The sequence below is a fragment of the Mizuhopecten yessoensis genome, unplaced genomic scaffold, assembly GCF_002113885.1.
Source record: "Mizuhopecten yessoensis strain PY_sf001 unplaced genomic scaffold, ASM211388v2 scaffold10973, whole genome shotgun sequence".
NCBI lineage: Eukaryota > Metazoa > Mollusca > Bivalvia > Pectinida > Pectinidae > Mizuhopecten > Mizuhopecten yessoensis.
Genome location: NW_018408814.1, coordinates 371,999 through 390,353, shown reverse-complemented (window position 1 = coordinate 390,353; position 18,355 = coordinate 371,999). Strand labels below are relative to the sequence as shown.

Here is an 18,355-nt window from a genome sequence, read left to right as displayed (position 1 = left end):
CTTACTAAACAGTCATTAATGAGACACTCTTACTATCAGTAACAAGCTGTGTATACCTTTACGTCCATATCTTACTAAACAGTCATTAATGAGAAACCCTTACTATCAGTAACAAGTTATGTTTACCTGTACGTCCATATCTTACTAAACAGTTATTAATGAAAAACCCTTACTATCAGTAACAAGAAATACAATGTGTCCCGTGATATGGAATTTAATTCCGGGTCATTCAGCTCATCTGATAAAAAAGCAAGATATTCATAAAACTCTTCTCAATTTAAAATTATCCATGTAAGTATGCATAACTAAGGTTAAGATTAGTTTCTGAAATTGATAGGTTTCCCTTGAATTAAATGATGATAGCCTACTGGAAAACACATAGTTAAGGGATCACTGCTGTGAAATATAAAACCTGTCCAAGTTTTGAACCAAAGTTTAACTAAATCAGTCTTAAGTGTGATGACAGTACCCCCACCCAACTGTGTGATAACAGTACCCCCACCCAACTGTGTGATAAAAGTATCCCCACCAAACTGTGTGATAACAGTACCCCCACTCCAATGTGTGATAGCAGTACCCCCACCAAACTGTGTGATACTATTACCGATACCAAACTGTGTGCTTACAGTACCCCCACCCAGCTGTGTGATAACAGTACCCCCACTCAACAGTGTGATAACAATTCCCCCACCCAACTGTGTGCTAACAGTACCCCCACCCAACTGTGTTATAACAGTCCCCCCCCTCATCAGTGTGATAACAGTCCCCCCACCCAACTGTGTGATAGCAGTCCCCCCACCCAAATGTGTGATAACAGTAGCCCAGCCAACAGTGTGATAACATTACCCCCCCCAAACTGTGTGATAACAGTACCCCCACGCAAATGTGTGATAGCAGTACCCCCACCAAACTGTGTGATACTATTAGCCATACCAAACTGTGTGCTTACAGTCCCCCCACCCAACTGTGTGATAGCAGTACACCCACCCAACTGTGTGATAACAGTACCACCACCAACTGTGTTATAACAGTACCCCCACCCAACAGTGTGATAACAATTCCCCCACCCAACTGTGTGATAACAGTACCACCACCAACTGTGTTATAACAGTACCCCCACTCAACAGTGTGATAACAATTCCCCCACCCAACTGTGGGATAGCAGTACCCCCACCCAAATGTGTGATAACAGTAGCCCAGCCAACAGTGTGATAACATTACCCCCACCAAACTGTGTGATAACAGTACCCCCACTCAACAGTGTGATAACAATTCCCCCACCCAACTGTGTGATAACAGTCCCCCCACTCAACTGTGTGATAGCAGTACCCCCACCCAACTGTGTGATGGCAATACCCCCGCCCAACTTTGTGATAAAAGTACCCCCACCCAACTGTGTGATAAAAGTATCCCCACCAAACTGTGTGATAACAGTACCCCCACCCAAGTGTGTGATAACAGTACCCCCACCCAACAGTGTGATAACATTACCCCCACCCAACTGTGTGATAGCAGTACACCCACCCAACTGTGTGATAACAGTACCACCACCCCAATGTGTGATAACAGTACCCCCACCCAATTTTGTGATAACATTACCCCCACCCAACTGTGTGATAACAGTACCCCCACCCAACTGTGTTATAACAGTACCCCCACTCATCAGTGTGATAACAGTTCCCCCACCCAACTGTGTGATGACAGTACCCCAACCCAACTGTGTGATAAAAGTATCCCCACCAAACTGTGTGATAACAGTACCCCAACCCAACTGTGTGATAACAGTACCCCCACCCAACTGTGTGATGGCAATACCCCCACCCAACTTTGTGATAAAAGTACCCCCACCCAACTGTGTGATAACAGTAACCCAACCCAACTGTGTGATGACAGTATCCCCACCCAACTGTGTGATAACAGTACACCCACCCAACTGTGTGATGGCAATACCCCCACCCAACTTTGTGATAAAAGTACCCCAACCCAACTGTGTGATAACAGTACCCCCACCCAACTGTGTGATAACAGTACCCCCACCCAACTGTGTGATAACAGTACCCCCACCCAACTGTGTGATAACAGTACCCCCACCCAACTGTGTGATAACAGTACCCCCACCCAACTGTGTGATAACAGTACCCCCACCCAACTGTGTGATAACAGTACCCCCACCCAACTGTGTGATAACAGTACCCCCACCCAACTGTGTGATAACAGTACCCCCACCCAACTGTGTGATAACAGTACCCCCACCCAACTGTGTGATAACAGTACCCCCACCCAACTGTGTGATAACAGTACCCCCACCCAACTGTGTGATAACAGTACCCCCACCCAACTGTGTGATAACAGTACCCCCACCCAACTGTGTGATAACAGTACCCCCACCCAACTGTGTGATAACAGTACCCCCACCCAACTGTGTGATAACAGTACCCCCACCCAACTGTGTGATAACAGTACCCCCACCCAACTGTGTGATAACAGTACCCCCACCCAACTGTGTGATAACAGTACCCCCACCCAACTGTGTGATAACAGTACCCCCACCCAACTGTGTGATAACAGTACCCCCACCCAACTGTGTGATAACAGTACCCCCACCCAACTGTGTGATAACAGTACCCCCACCCAACTGTGTGATAACAGTACCCCCACCCAACTGTGTGATAACAGTACCCCCACCCAACTGTGTGATAACAGTACCCCCACCCAACTGTGTGATAACAGTACCCCCACCCAACTGTGTGATAACAGTACCCCCACCCAACTGTGTGATAACAGTACCCCCACCCAATTGTGTGATAACAGTACCCCCACCCAACTGTGTGATAACAGTGACCCCACCCAATGGTGTGATAACATTACTCCCACCCAACTGTGTGATAGCAGTAACCCCACCCAACTGTGTGATAACAGTACCCCCACCCAATTGTGTGATAACAGTACCCCCACCCAACTGTGTGATAACAGTACCCCCACCCAACTGTGTGATGACTTTCCCAATCCAACTGTGTGATGACATTACCCACGCCCAACTGTGTGATGACAGTACCCCCACCCAACTGTGTGATAACAGTACCCCCACCCAACTGTGTGATAACATTACCCCCACCCAACTGTGTGATGACAGTACCCCCACCCAACTGTGTGATAACAGTACCCCCACCCAACTGTGTGATAACAGTACCCCCACCCAACTGTGTGATGACAGTACCCCCACCCAACTGTGTGATGATAGTAACCCCACCCAACTGAAATGTTTGATGATCAAAGTCACAGTTATTTTTATCTTTTGTTTTTGTTTTTGGGGGATAGGTTGATATTCATACTAAGATAACTCAACCATATCTATAAAAATCTATACACATGTTTAGTATCATGCTAGTATGTATAACTTAAATACTGGCCGATGTACAAGTATAACTTTGATTGTCTCCAAGAGGTTGTGTACTATCCCGTGCTGACCAACTCTCAATCTCTCATTATATTTCACGGCCCGAAGAGTAATCAATGCTGTTGCACGTCTCCTGTTGTCTCCAAGCTCATGGTAACATAGAAAATACAGGAACACGCGTAAGGGAGGGATGCATCTGGGAATTGAATTTGGTCAGAACGATATTCTATCTGCAGATGTAACTGGTGTAGGCAGAACTGTGAAGTTCCTGAATGTTATGGTGTATACCTTAAATACTGGCCAGATGTACAATGATTACATTGATTGTCGTCTAATTGCCTTTAATTTAACTGTTGTAAACGCTCTATCAACTCCCTGGCAGGGTTCAGACACTGAGAGTTCCTATATTCCCTGAGAGCCCTATGTGTGTCTCCATCCATTTCATAGCAGATCCCCAAGATATTGTGTACTATCCAGTGATCACCGACTCCCTGTCTCAAGTCATACTTTACGTACCGAAGTTTAATCAATGCTCTGTCACGTCTCCTAGTGTCCCCCAGTTCATGGTAACACAGAAAAGACAGGAACACAGCGTAAGGGAGGGGTGGAACTAAGAATGGAATTTTGTCACAGAAATATTTCAACACCTGTGGTAACTGTGGGCAGGACTGTAGCAGGTGTGGTGGAAACATTTCACGTTTACTTGTGATCACCTGTTGTAATTGGACTGGACAGAACTGCAAAGTGTGAGGATCGAACGTCATATCTGTTACAAATGCCTGACATTTTTGCAGTAGGTTGTACCCACGTCCACAATAGCGCTGTTCATACCTGTCCCAATCCTCCGTCCAGTCTATGATACCATCAAGATAAATTTTGGATGAAGACGTCATGTGATCACATATTTCCAGTGTCTTTGTGTAGTTCCCAGTCTTATAGTGATATGTTGCCAAATAAAGAAGGCCTGGACTTGAAAACATTGTTGAAAATGGTCTTAGTAGGTTCTTGCATTTCCTAAGAGATTTGTACTTCTCTTTATTTCCTCTAGCATTGATGTGTTCACCGAATATCTTCATCCCTTCACAAGATAGTGACTGACCAGTAGCGCAGTAGCCTATGAATTCATCTATGTCCGACGTTGATGCTGAAAGTTGTTCCAACGACGAGATAATATCAGGAGAATTGTTGATAAAACGAAATACTCCACTGCTTAACATTGTTTCGTCACGGTCACGTTCTGAATGTGTTGGTGGAGGTAGAGCATAATCCCATACTCCATTCCTCACCCTACGGATACCCTCTCCTATGGTTGTTTGTATGCCTGATCCAACTGAAAGACAATTCCAGTTCATATCATGGAGGGCAGTGAGATAACGAAGAAGTTTCTGTTGATTTTGGCCATGAACTTTGCCAAGGAACATATTATTTTTCCTAATAAAGTAATTTGGACAGTATCCTGCTTTCACCCAATTGATCAAAATCTTCAAACAAAACATGAAACATAGAAACGTATGTTTTTCTTGCCAAAATGATTCACTTGTTCCTTCTGCTGCATATAATACAATTGTTTTTATAATATACGAAGACAGAATATCTGCTTCACCATAAATTTTTTCCAACTCTTTAGATATCTGTTTCAGAAAGTACTTAAGAAGTCCATATACTAAAAACTGGACATGAGTTAAAGAATGAAAAAGTTTCCTTTCCGCAGTCGTGAATGATATCCTCCACTGTAGGGATTGGTCAGCAGGAGACGTTTTATCCCCTACAGGGATTAGATGACAGCCACCTTGTACTATCTGTTCTATCAACTTTTTATCTGGCCAGTCATGAAGGCGTGACCTATACATCCACTCATTAGCTTCACTTGGCCAATCATAACAAGGAAAGGAAAATACAATATCCATTTCCGATGGTTTGTCACTGTATTCAAACTTTGTTTTAACTGCTGGGCCATGAACCTCCGTATCTAACTGTAAGATACGACTCGCTATATCAGCATGTGTCCGTTTGTATTTTTCACTTGATATGAATTGTGAATCACCTACTGCAACAATAGATGGATCAGAATGTACCTTGTGAAGTACTTCCAGGTTTACATAACCAGGTCGGCTTTCAGCCTTTCTCATCATTAAAACTAATTTATTTGCGGTTTCGAGTTGATTACTGATATCTTGATCTCGACACAAAACTACAACATTTTTGTCAATAAACATCCAATCATTGTCCGATTCCAGTAAACCCAATCCTTCTGCCCTACTTCCCGTTAAAAAAAAATCGTGTATACTTCCTCTAGCATTTTGTAGTTGTTCCGCCACCACTACTGATCTCCTCCTGACAGCCACTGTCTCCCGGCTCCCTATAGACCTGTCTAGGATGTGATACAGAAGCCAACACTTCTCGTACAGCTCACCCTGATCAGACATCTCAGTGATACGTCACAGATCCTGTAAATGTAACATAGAAACAGCAATGTCTTATTTTTAAAAGTAGAATATTTTACTTCTAACTGATAACACATTTTAGTAAGACTACAACTTTGTTGACTGCTACCCTAAACAAAACCGTTTTTAAAAACAAATACTACACAATTATGTGTGGTAGACATAGCTTTACAAACGTTCGAACATACACTCTTTTCATAATTATAGCATGTGTTATTAAATGTTACACTTAATACTTTTCTGATAAGTATAATACTTCATTAGAAGCTATTGGAAGTCAATTGATATGACCCTGACGACCATGAGAATAACTCAGGTTTATTCATACAGGAAAAAATAGAACCTTGCAAAATGAAATACCTAAATGAAAACTACCATTTTTTTTACAACTCATGGCAATACAGAGTTCATATTGACCCCGTGGCCTTGAATATCTCGCCCTCATTCATTTAAACAGCCCACGTCACTATGTTGCAGGACAATTATAATGAGATCAGACATTGTGACAGTATTAATCATTTGGAGAGTTATGTATACGATCTGTATACAAGTTTGTCAACAAAACTACAGATAAATGAATCAATTACAACGTTTAATTATTAACAACATATACAGTATATAAAACCTATGAAAGTCGACCAAACATTGGATAGCGCTCATTTGTTTAGAAGTTGTTTGCTTTAGATTGTAGCCGGTCGAGAGAAATGTAAGGACCGGAATGAGCAGGTTGTTTTTACATTAGTACTTTGCTAACTTTGGTTTTCGGAATAGACAGGGTCCGGCTTATACAGTGTTCAACTACTATGATTATATAGGAAATATGCCGAGACCACAAATTACATCCGATTTAGATAGGGATCCGGATAATAAGGGGCCTGTTTAGACAGGTTTTACTGTATTTAAAACCCATTACCAACACTGAGATTCGGTTGAAATGCCATATTCTTAGGCCGCGTTTATTCGGTAAAATTTATTTGAAAAAAGCAATGCACTGTCACTAAGTGGCTAAATAAGTAAAACACAGCAACAACAACATATTTAATCTAGTCAAACACAACAACAACATATCTAATCTAGTCAAACACAACAAAAACATATCTAATCTAGTCAAACACAACAACAACATATCTAATCTAGTCAACCACACCAACAACATATCTAATCGCTATTGAAACATCTAACAAGAGTAAAGTAAGTATACCCAAATCTTCTGATCCTAAATAGAGAAGGGACATTTTTGAAAAATATAAAAGTAAATATCAGGTTTTTTTTATTGATACACATTCAAAGAAGGAAGCAGAAGGCCATTTGAAATTTGAATGGGGATACGAAGCATGGTTTAATTCTTATACATCAAACAGTCGGGGGTGACATCAGACAAATGACCAATGGACAGCGTAGCCGAAATCGACATCGATGTTATAGACAACTCGTACACATTTTACACCTTTGTGTGTATACGCTTCATCGGTCATTTGTCTGGTGAAGGTGATAGTGTACATATCGTACTAGTCATCGAAACGTTACATAGAACATTTTACTGGTTGTGTAAAAGGAACTTCTCATAACTCATACTTACCAACCTGAAGAAAACGTTTAGAAATAATACTTTCATTTATAAACTATAATCAATATTTAGGGACAAAACAGGCAATACTATTATCTCAGATATCAATATCACTTCATGCAATAGAAATTTGACACTTGTAGCAGTTTATGGTCCAAATAAAACAGATATTATTTTTTTATCATTTTTTATCGAATCAATTACAGTTAAGTAAAAAATACATTGTATTTTTAGGGGGTGACTGGAATGCACCACAGAGTTATGCAGAAGACACAAAGTATGACGTTAAGAGGAATAATGAAGCTAATCAAAAGGAAATTATATCAAAAATGGAAAAATTGGATTAAGTCGATATATGGAGAGAGCAAAATCACGATAAGATTTTTTTTACATGGCATGGCCCACAGAGAAAACAATATAGAATAGATTATTTTTCAATATTTTCATATTTAAATCCCTGTATATGTAAAACCGATATTTGTGCAAGTTATAGGTCGGATCACTCCCCAATTTCTTTATCTATGAAATATTTTGACCAGCCAAAGGGAAAGGGAACATAAAAGTTTAATAATAGTTTGTTACATGATCTGGTTTATGTTGATCTTGTAATAACATGTATTGGAGATGTTATGCATATATATATGCTACTAATCCTGAAGAGGAAGATATAAACCTTACATGTACCTTTTCAATAAGTGATAAATTGCTATGGGAGACTTTAAAATTAATGATTGGACGGAAAACTATTGCTTACTCATCAACAGGAAAGAGATGAAGTACCAAATGATCTAAAATTAAAACTGGAAAAAATACAAATAAAAATAGAAAATAGGCAGTTGGGGACTATTGAAGAAGTAGAAAATGAGTTTAAGTTGATTAAAGACAGTAAAATTAAAGGAGTTCTTTTGAGAGCAAAAGCAAAATGAAAAGTTGAAGGTGAACGGAGTTTCAGAGTTTTTTTGCAATTTAGAAAAAAAGACATTATCAAGAAAAGTTTATTCAAGAGCTTATAACAGAAACTCGTGAAGAAATAACAGATAAACAAATCATTTTAGGAGAACAGAAAAAAATATATCAGACACTCTATACTAGCTCATACACAAATGATAATGTAGCGAATGACTTTTTGTTTGATAATTACAATCCCTTTATAAATAAACTGTCCCTTGAACAAAGTAACCAGTTAGAAGGAAAGATACATTACCAGGAATGTCTTAAATCCCTAAAAAATATGAATAATAATAAATCTCCTGGAATAGATGGATTTACTGTAGAATTTTACAAGTTACTTTTGACAGATATCAATAGGTTTTTAATTAATTCAATTAATCAAGCATATGGCGAGGGACTTATATCTACATTTTGCATAACACAGCGTCAAGGTATGATTGCATGTACTCCGAAAGAAGGTAAATCTAAGTTATATGTAAACATTTAGAGGCCTATTACCTTACTAAATGTTGACTACAAAAGTTTTTCTTCGGTTATTTCAAATATAATTAAAACAGTTTTAAACCGTATTATAAGTGAAACACAAAAAGGCTTCCTTAAAGGTAGATATATTGCAGAATGCACTTGGCTAATTTATGATTTAATAGAAAATACTGAAAAAGAAAATATACCTGGATTATTTTTACTTATAGATTTTGAAAAAGCCTTCGACTCTCTAGGGTTAAATTTTATCTTTAAAACTTTTGATGGCTTTGATCCTTCTCTTTTACAATGGATACAAACTTTCTATAATGAGAATTCATGTTGTGTAATAAACAATGGACACTGCTCCAATTTTTGTTATGTATGCCGTGGAGTTAGACAAGGCGACCCTACCAGTCCATATATCTGTATCCTATGCGTAGAAATGTTAAGTTCAGCAAAAAGAGTAAATTCTAATATAAAGGGTATTAAAGTAAATAATTCAGAATACTTGATAAATCAATTTGCAGATGACACTCGGATGATCCATATTCCTTAAATTCTGTTCTTGAAATTTTACATGATTTTGGTTATGTTTTTGGTCTTAAGTTAAACATTGAAAAAACGCAGGCAATTTGGATTGGGGCAAAACGGGGTTGTGGAGAGGAAATAATTCCAGATAGGAATTTGAATTGGAATTACCAACTTTTAGGTATCACTTATAACTTTAACTTGGAAATTATTTTGGAAGATTATTTCAGACAAAAGTTAGTCACTACGTATATTGGCAAAGTAACTGTTTAGCTTCGCCCATTCTTATTCAAACATTTACTGTCTTACCAGACCAACCCTTAGAAATGGTCAAAGATCTACAGAAATATTTTATGGAACGAAAAGGTAGACAAAGTAAAAGGTACTATTAGGGGATTATAATGAGGGAGGTTTACGTGTACCACACATTATATCTCTTTGTCATGCCTTAAAAATGTGCTGGATTAAAAGAATATTGGATTCATTAAATACCTCACCTTGAAAAACACTGATATGAGATAAAAGTGTACCATATAGGGGAGATAAAGTCTTCAAAATGAAAAAAGAAGGGCTGTTGAAAATTTCCAAATTCTTAAATATCTTTTGGATAGAAATATTCACTATATTGGCAGAGTTCACTGGTGATGAACTCCCCACAACCCCAGACACTGTTACTTCTCAGCCGATCTGGTATAATAACTTCATTAAAATTGATAATAAGATTTTTATTTTTAAACATTGGTGTGAAAAAGACATTTTTTATTGGGGATCTTGTAAAAACAATAGTTTTTTAACACATAAATACTTTTGTGAGATTTGGCTGTTCATTTCATTGATTTTTTGGGGATTTTAAATGCAATACCGACGTCATGAAACTAATTTTATTTCAAAGAAATAAACCAATTGAGGCAAAACAATGTCAATTTATTCAGTATTTGAAGAAACATGAACAGGTTACAAACAGTTCTATATTCTACATTCTATATACTAATACCAAATCAATGCAATGTAAATTGAGTGAAACAGAAAGATGCACATTCTGTGTTGTGGGAAGAGAAACGCTAACACATTTACTATGAGAATGTTGTCATGTACAATCTCTTTGGTCATCCTTTATGTATCTCTTGAGGTCACAATATGAATAAGACTTATCAAGAGATCCAGTAATCATGTTGTTTGGTGCGTTGAAACTGAAAATGAATATGAAATTAATTTCTTTATTTTAATATTAAAATATTACATATATTTGTGCAAATTAAGGAGGAAAACCCCTATAATTACTGAATGGAAAACTTAGATATTTTTATATTAAAAAAAAATAGAAGATTGTGGATTTGTTACATATTCAAATAAAAAAAGAAGATTATGGTCAATTAAATAAATGAATTTCATTGACAGAATGCTAAATATGGATTCATGATTGGAGTTGTAAGCATTTTTTTTTTTATACCATCTTCAGAGTTAAATCCCTCCGGGTTTTGTCAACATGGTCACTAGTACTTTTAACAGGAGACAGATACATGAAAGTGAAGGTGTTAAAATGACCGCGGGACATTTCTTTAATTTCGTACAGGTACATTGACTTCGATTTATTAGTTGTAAGTTTGAAAGTGACCTAAGGGTTGTAGGTTCGAGTCATGTCACGGCACTGTGTTGTATCCTTGAACTCAGCTCGATCCAGTCTACTCAGTTGTAAATGAGTACGTGGTTCGGCAGTGCTAGAATTGTTGAATGCTAGTTTTGAGCGCCGAAAAGGTAGCAAAGGCTGTATGCTCCCCGGGGATTTGAGAAAGATGTTGGCTGGTTGCAAAGGCCTTATAACCACAGATACTAATTTGTGAACAACTTTGAGACGACCTACGAACTAGGTTGTGATACAGCGGTATGTAAGAACTTCAAACTATCAGAATGATTGAATGAAAACAGTTGAAATGCGGTAAGTATAATTACGGATAGGAAGATATTTCGGCCTATAACTGAAATATTCAAGAATAAATACATGTAGTGTCAACTTTCAAGAGGAGCGCCAAATTAAGGTCCAAGTCTCCTTTTTATGAATGTATGCATTATTTAATATTCGACTGTTCTTCAAGACTTAACAATTCCTCTGTACTTTTGTGTCTTTGAATGTCTTTTAAAACTACACAAAAGACAGAATCACTTCAATATGTACTCCGCAATGTAACCAGTATTTACATACAATATATCACTGTTAAAATGTAAGCATCAATTAATTCCGGATTAAGACCTTTGATTCTTTTGAATGCATGTATTGACAAACACTAGTCTAATAACGGTGTAAATCATCTTTTTTATTTTCGTTCTTATACTCTTTTCCGTACTTTACTGTACCATCTGAAGAAAACAAACAAATAGACCGGTAATTAATGCTAGCAATTAAAACAACGAACCAGGGCAGATCCATAGCGACAGGGTTCAATATGGGGTTAGGGCAATTTGTGGAAACCGGGGCAAGTTCGGCCCTGGGGTAACTCCGGCAACTCCTGATATTTTAGTCTTGAGGAAATATTTACAACTTTGAGGATTTTAGCAGTGCAGTTCACTGGTCAGGTCATTCATATGAAAACACAAGTTCCGCGGAAGTGGATGTGTCGCCTGCGCAGGAACGTAGGAGATTACGAAGAAATAGATATACTTTTCATTTCAAGAAATAATGTTAAAAGTAAGCAATGATCATAGATTATGTTTTTGGATGGCATCATTTTGTTATATCATCTGTTATTCTGAGAAGAATACTCTAGGTTTTAAGGAACTTGCTATGGATACCTATTGTCTCAATTCCAAGTTTAATTTGTATGATTTGTCGGATGGTTTCCCATAAATAAATGAATAAACTTGTGGATTATGATGTTAAACAGCTAGTGTTGTCAATAACATTTGGAGTAAGACGGCATTTCAGAGGTATACACGGTGAGTCAAGTGGTAGATCGAAGCCGTCCAGTATACAGTTTAAGTGAAGTTTTTATTTATAATAACAGTGACCTTGACCTTTGACCTCCGGACCTGAAAAGCAATCCCACAAAAGCACTTTTGGTAGGGAAGCAATGCATGAAGTTTGAGTTTGGTCGGCCCAAGGAAACTCAAGTTATCGCACGAAAACCTCTGTTTGGACGACGACGCCGACACCGCCGACGCCGCCGACATAGCTTTTCGCAGGCGACACAAAAATGACGTGAAAACTATAATTTAAGATTACTAAAAGCGAGGTAGTCATCTCAAATTAGAATTCCACACCGTTTTTAATCAGCTATGAACTTTTCAACGTTTAATGTCTACATACAAACTTTTGTATAGATACCGATATAAATTCAGCGCTGTGTAACGACATCAGCATGAAGAGATCAGTGTTCTGGTATTACACAAGTTTAACATCCTATCTCCGTACACGCTGAATCTATTATGACGTGCCTGTTGATATCTGGTTGCTTTATTCACACACGTATCGTTTTTATTTTCTCCGAATTAAAGAGCATGATAATACATAATAAATGCATACATTGAAACAATTTTAATACATGATAATGCATTATTTACAAAATGACAACAATCGTGACGTTCATACAAGTTCACAAGCAAACAACGGTTTCCCGATTTTCATTTGACAGATATAAAGAAATTGCAAACGGGTTTTCCTAGAACACAGTGGAGGCGGTCGTGGACGTGGAGCCATGTTTGTGTTGTTGTATTTTGTATTGGCTAATAATATTAAATGATGACAGCACCACATGATGGTATACATACAAGCCTAGCATTGAGGTTCGTATTGCCCTAATAAACAGATTTCTTAAAATATACATGACATATTGGCAGGTTCGGCCAATGCCATACACGGGAAGCCTGACATTGCGGGAAAATAGGACGTTGCATGCTTTATGACGTCATAATTATGCATGTACCCAAGGTATCCTGTCGAACTTACCCCAAGGCGGTGCACATTAGGCCATACACTCTTCCAACAGTAAAGAGTTTAATAACTCTTCAAATACGTGTATGCTTGCCATTCTGTTATAGTTTTATGAAGGACATGGACTTTTCTCTTCCGAATGGTGTAAATACACATAAATTTTATCAAATACTGTCCAGAACGACTTTAAATATTGAAAATGGGCCAAACTTGCCCCTGTTTACCTACCCGATATTTTGAAAGAAAATCCCACAGGCTGGCAGGGGTTTGGGTAGGGATGAGGAATCCTTATAGTTATTCCCCCCCCCCCCCCCCCCCCCCATTAAAAAGAAAAAATATAGAATGGTATATTGAATTATGCAATGATTGGATTCTAGCTATCTGCCGACTGTGCATAATATGAAACAGTTAATTTATGCAGATACATGTGTTCCCGCTGAACTAGGTCTCACCTACTATATTACACATGACAGAAAAGTGCGTCGGACAAAATTTGACAATCGAACATCAAAGATGAAAACAGGATAAAGAAAATACTCTCATCTCGCCTTGGGGACATAAAATCATAAACTCTGGCTCATTCCAAGGATTCAGTAATACTAAAAACGAAACAACAGCATTATGTCCTCAAACTGGGACTTAACCAGCTACTATAGACTGGTGGTTTAGGATATAAAAGCAGGCTATAAGAATATTTTGCCTGAAATCAGGAAACAAACTATGCAGGCTGTTGATCTCTTTTTAACACACCTTGTGTGTCATGAATGTATCAATAAAATTTGAAATAAATCTTGAAAATCTTGGAAGTGTATAAGAAAGCCTTCACAATCGTGACGTTCATACAAGTTCACAAGCGAACAATGGTTTCCGTTTTTCATTTTACAGATGTAAGGAAATTGCAAACGGGTTTTCCTAGAATATATACTGGAAGCGGACGTGGACGTGGGGCCATGTTTGTGTTGTTGTTTGTTATTTTGGCTAGTCGTGTAAACCTACACTCCTTATAATAATATGTATTGTACCTAGTTACAATGCACATCTCTAATATAAGTCAGGTATATACCTTATTCTGGTATCCTCTGACCTCTATCATGTATCCCCTACCGTCTACTGTCTAACCATATCGTTTCCCTGTTGTCTCGGGAAAAGGTTGCAGATCGTCTCCAAAGCGGTTGCTGACGTGTGACAATACAAATATGAAAATCAATTTCTAAATTCGCTTCCTGAGGGGAAAACAGTATAGCGTCATCGTTCTGATTCAAATGACAGTGCGCAATTACCTTTGCACGTTAAGTATAAGATCACGGGGGCCATATGTTGGCCAACGTGCCGTTCGAATGCAATGGCTGAAATGACCGCACACTTTGTAACGTTTTTGTAAGAGGTTTCCCCAGATCCGTTATAACGCCAAAAGCTCAAAGTGAACAGGTGGCAGTTGTAACGACGTATTGTTTAAAAGTTAATAGTACAGTTTTGAGTTGCCGTCAAACCGTATCCATCATCATATTTCAAGGTCATATATCCTTTTTTTCCTAACAATTTCGTTATGTCTCCCCAATCTATCGCCAGACTTGTTATAATACCATAAGGACACACGTTTACAGGTGGCAGTATAGCGACGTCTTATGGTACTGAATCCACCCTGATCGGACATCTCAGTAATATGTCACAGATACTGTAAATATTACAAAGAATATATTTTGTAGCTTATTAGCGCATCTTATTAATGGGAATGTCCCCAGATTGAAGTGAGTTTGATTAGTAATTGATTAACATACATTCATTAATATCTAATACTCTTTTCATGTTTTCACATATTGGGCTGATATGATGTTTCCTGTCAGGTGCGACCCAATTGGTGAAAAGTGAGAAAAAAAACTTTCGCTTACATGCGGAGGTCATTAGTTGAAATGGCCCAGATTAGAATGAGTTTGAAAAATAAGATACTAACATACAGTGATTAATGGATTTATTACACTTTTCATATTTTCAAATATGGGGTTGATATGAATAGCCCTAGCAGGTGCAACCCATTCGTGAAAATTGGAAAAAAAGATCTATTCTTATTTGCTACGGATAGTATTAGTTGAAATGGCCCAGATTAAAGTGAGTTGGAAAAGTAAGTAATTAACACACAGTAATTACTAAATACATTTTTCATGTTTTTACATATTGGCCCGGCATGTGCGACCCAATCGTGAAAAGTGAAAAATATCTATATTAATAGTTTTTGCTTATCAGCGGATCTCATAGTTGGAAATGGTCCTCAGTATAGTTATTTTGAGAGAAAAACAATTACCAATATGCAATGTAATTAATGGATTTAATACACTTTTTATGTTTTTACATACGTGTCACGTGACGTTGAGATATATTGGTTTTGTAAGGCATCAGCTCTCAAAAAGTTTGCTAAAAACGTAGTGTAAAAGTGGATATATCCGGCCAAAAATGAGTGATAGGCGACAGGGATGTCGTGTAAGAGGAGGTTTTCTCAACACGGACAGGAGCTACTTGGTGAGCATAGGGAACGAAATGGCCACGATGTGTTTACAACGGTCAAATCTGAACGACAAAGAAAAAGCATGGTTGGTGACAGATTGGACACTGGTCTGGACTTAACAAAGTTTGACTCTTTCTCAGTGGATGAAAAGCTAAACATGATGATGGGGAAATCACTAAAACGTATGGGACTGAGAGCACGCTGAGTAAGGTCAGTCAAAACGTAGAGACTAGGCTAGATGATATTGAGGCGATTCAGGAGGACCTCGGTAACCTAGAGGACAGAATACAAAACGTAGACACTAGGCTAGATGATATTGAGGAGATTCAGGAGGACCTCGGTAACCTAGACAACAGAATACAATACGTAGACACTAGGCTAGATGATATTGAGGAGATTTAGGAGGACCTCGGTAACCTAGAGGACAGAATACAATACGTAGACACTAGGCTAGATGATATTGAGGAGATTCAGGAGGACCTCGGTAACCTAGAGGACAGAAAACAATACGTAGACACTAGGCTAGATGATATTGAGAAGATTCGGGAGGACCTCGGTAACCTAGAGGACAGAATACAATACGTAGACACTAGGCTAGATGATATTGAGGAGATTCGGGAGGACCTCGTTAACCTAGAAGACAGAATGCAATACGCAGAGTACAGACCTATAGACTTAGAGGACTGATGTCTTCGTAAGAATTTAATTATCTGCGGAATTTCCAGTTCAGAGGATGTTAGCGTCATCAGTGTGGTTTACAATTTTATTAAAAAGAATTTGAAAATAGAAAACGGTGACAGTATGGAACTGATTTCACATGTTTCCCGTTACACAGAACGGAGTACTTACGAGATACAAAACGAAAAGCTGGCGGTCTCGATGTTTATGTAAGAGATACTATCTCTTAGGGTATTAAGCTAGTAAGTTAAACCAATCCAAACTGATGACACAGTTATTCTTGAATTATCTAAAAGTTACTTCGGCTTTGAAAATGACTCTATCTCTGTTTGTGTTATGTATGACCAGTTAATTCTGGCAGAAGGAGATTTATAAATGTAGATATATTTGATCGTTTACACAATTTAAATTTGAATACTATTAATAAAAATGCAGAGACCTGTGATTTCATAGTTACGGATGCGAAGTGTGCGGATTTCAATCTGCAACAGCGATTGAAAATTGCATTAAAATTTGTGTTATCGTTTATTAGGGGTAAAGTCGTCTACCCAAACTAATTTCATTGATGGGGAACTCGGATGTACGCTGGTTTGGTTTAATTTTTTAAACGTCCTACTAACAGCTTATGTCATTTAAGGACGTGCCTCGGTGTGTGTATTGTGCCGAAGGCACCAAGTACAGAATTCTCCCGGCCACAATTTACTGACAACGGGCGAACCAGTATATTGCCATTACCCGAGATGTTGAACGTTTAGCAGGGAATAACTACCATTTTAAGTACTTTGGTATGCCCCCGCTAGGGACAAAACCCATTGCCCTCCTCACATTGGCCCTTCATCTTGTAAACAAGTGGGTTATTCTGTATAAACAAGGATAGCACTTGATCTTGTAAACAAGTGGGTTATTCTGTATAAACAAGGATAGCCCTTGGTCCTGTAAACAAGTAAGTTGTTCTGTATAAACAAGGATAGACCTTAATCCTGTAAACAAGTGTATTTATTAGGGCAGGAGCGTCGCCACGTAGAGAAATACTGGGAAATAAACCCCTGTGAATACAACAAGCCATTGAATAATACAACAGCATGATTGACAGTCGGTAAATCGGTATAATATCTAGTCCGCGTATAATAATTATACAATAATGATTTGTCCGCGTTCTAATAATAATAAACCAATAAACTAATTCAAATATATAACATACCTCTGACTAACTTGTTGACACGTAGTCTGGATATAAATGGTCTCTATCAATGGTAGAACTGTCTGACGTGGAGTCCCGTAGGTCGTCGACCGTCTATACCTTGTTAGTGCGCCACTCTCCCGAAAAACTCCACTTCATACGCTCACAAACACGCCCCTATTCACGTTCAAACACGCATGAATGTATTTCACACTCTGACACACCTGGACACAACTGGACAAACTGGTTACAGTTAATTATAGACGCAATTAGACACACAGGTAAACAGAGAACACTCCCTGTAACCAGTAACACACATGAATAAACATGACAGAATACATTTCAATATTCAAATTGACTGTGGGATCTCTTGTTATCATTCATATTTTTAGATAGCACTGGGATCGTGAGGAAATCTCTATACAGAGGTGGACTCACAGATAACACTGGGACCGTGAGGAAATCTCTATATAGAGGTGGACTCACAGATAACACTGGAACCGTGAGGAAATCTTTATATAGAGGTGGACTTACAGATAACACTGAGACCGTGAGGAAATCTCTATATAGAGGTGGACTCACAGATAACACTGGGACCGTGAGGAAATCTCTATATAGTGGTGGACTGACAGATAACACTGGGACCGTGAGGAAATCTTTATATAGAGGTGGACTCACAGATAACACTGGGACCGGGAGGAAATCTCTATATAGAGGTGG

The 18,355-nt window shown here is 38.3% G+C and overlaps 3 protein-coding genes across 3 annotated transcripts; 2 read left to right on the top strand and 1 right to left on the bottom strand.

The window, feature by feature from the left end:
- Positions 1 to 459: 459 nt before the first annotated feature.
- On the top strand, positions 460 to 837 carry LOC110464215 (small proline-rich protein 2H-like). Its single transcript, XM_021519316.1, has one exon. The coding sequence runs from the start codon at positions 460 to 462 to the stop codon at positions 835 to 837; it is 378 nt and encodes a 125-aa protein (XP_021374991.1).
- Positions 838 to 1,178: 341 nt separating this feature from the next.
- LOC110464214 (leucine-rich repeat extensin-like protein 3) lies at positions 1,179 to 3,258 on the top strand. The gene is made up of 2 exons (XM_021519315.1): positions 1,179 to 1,989; positions 3,053 to 3,258. The coding sequence occupies exons 1-2, from the start codon at positions 1,179 to 1,181 to the stop codon at positions 3,256 to 3,258; spliced, it is 1,017 nt and encodes a 338-aa protein (XP_021374990.1).
- Positions 2,984 to 17,880, bottom strand: LOC110464226. The gene is made up of 2 exons (XM_021519328.1): positions 17,657 to 17,880; positions 2,984 to 5,844 (listed from the first exon to the last, which is right to left on the bottom strand). The coding sequence occupies exon 2, from the start codon at positions 5,821 to 5,823 to the stop codon at positions 3,739 to 3,741; it is 2,085 nt and encodes a 694-aa protein (XP_021375003.1). The 5' UTR covers positions 5,824 to 5,844; positions 17,657 to 17,880; the 3' UTR covers positions 2,984 to 3,738.
- Between the last annotated feature and the right edge of the window lie 475 nt (positions 17,881 to 18,355).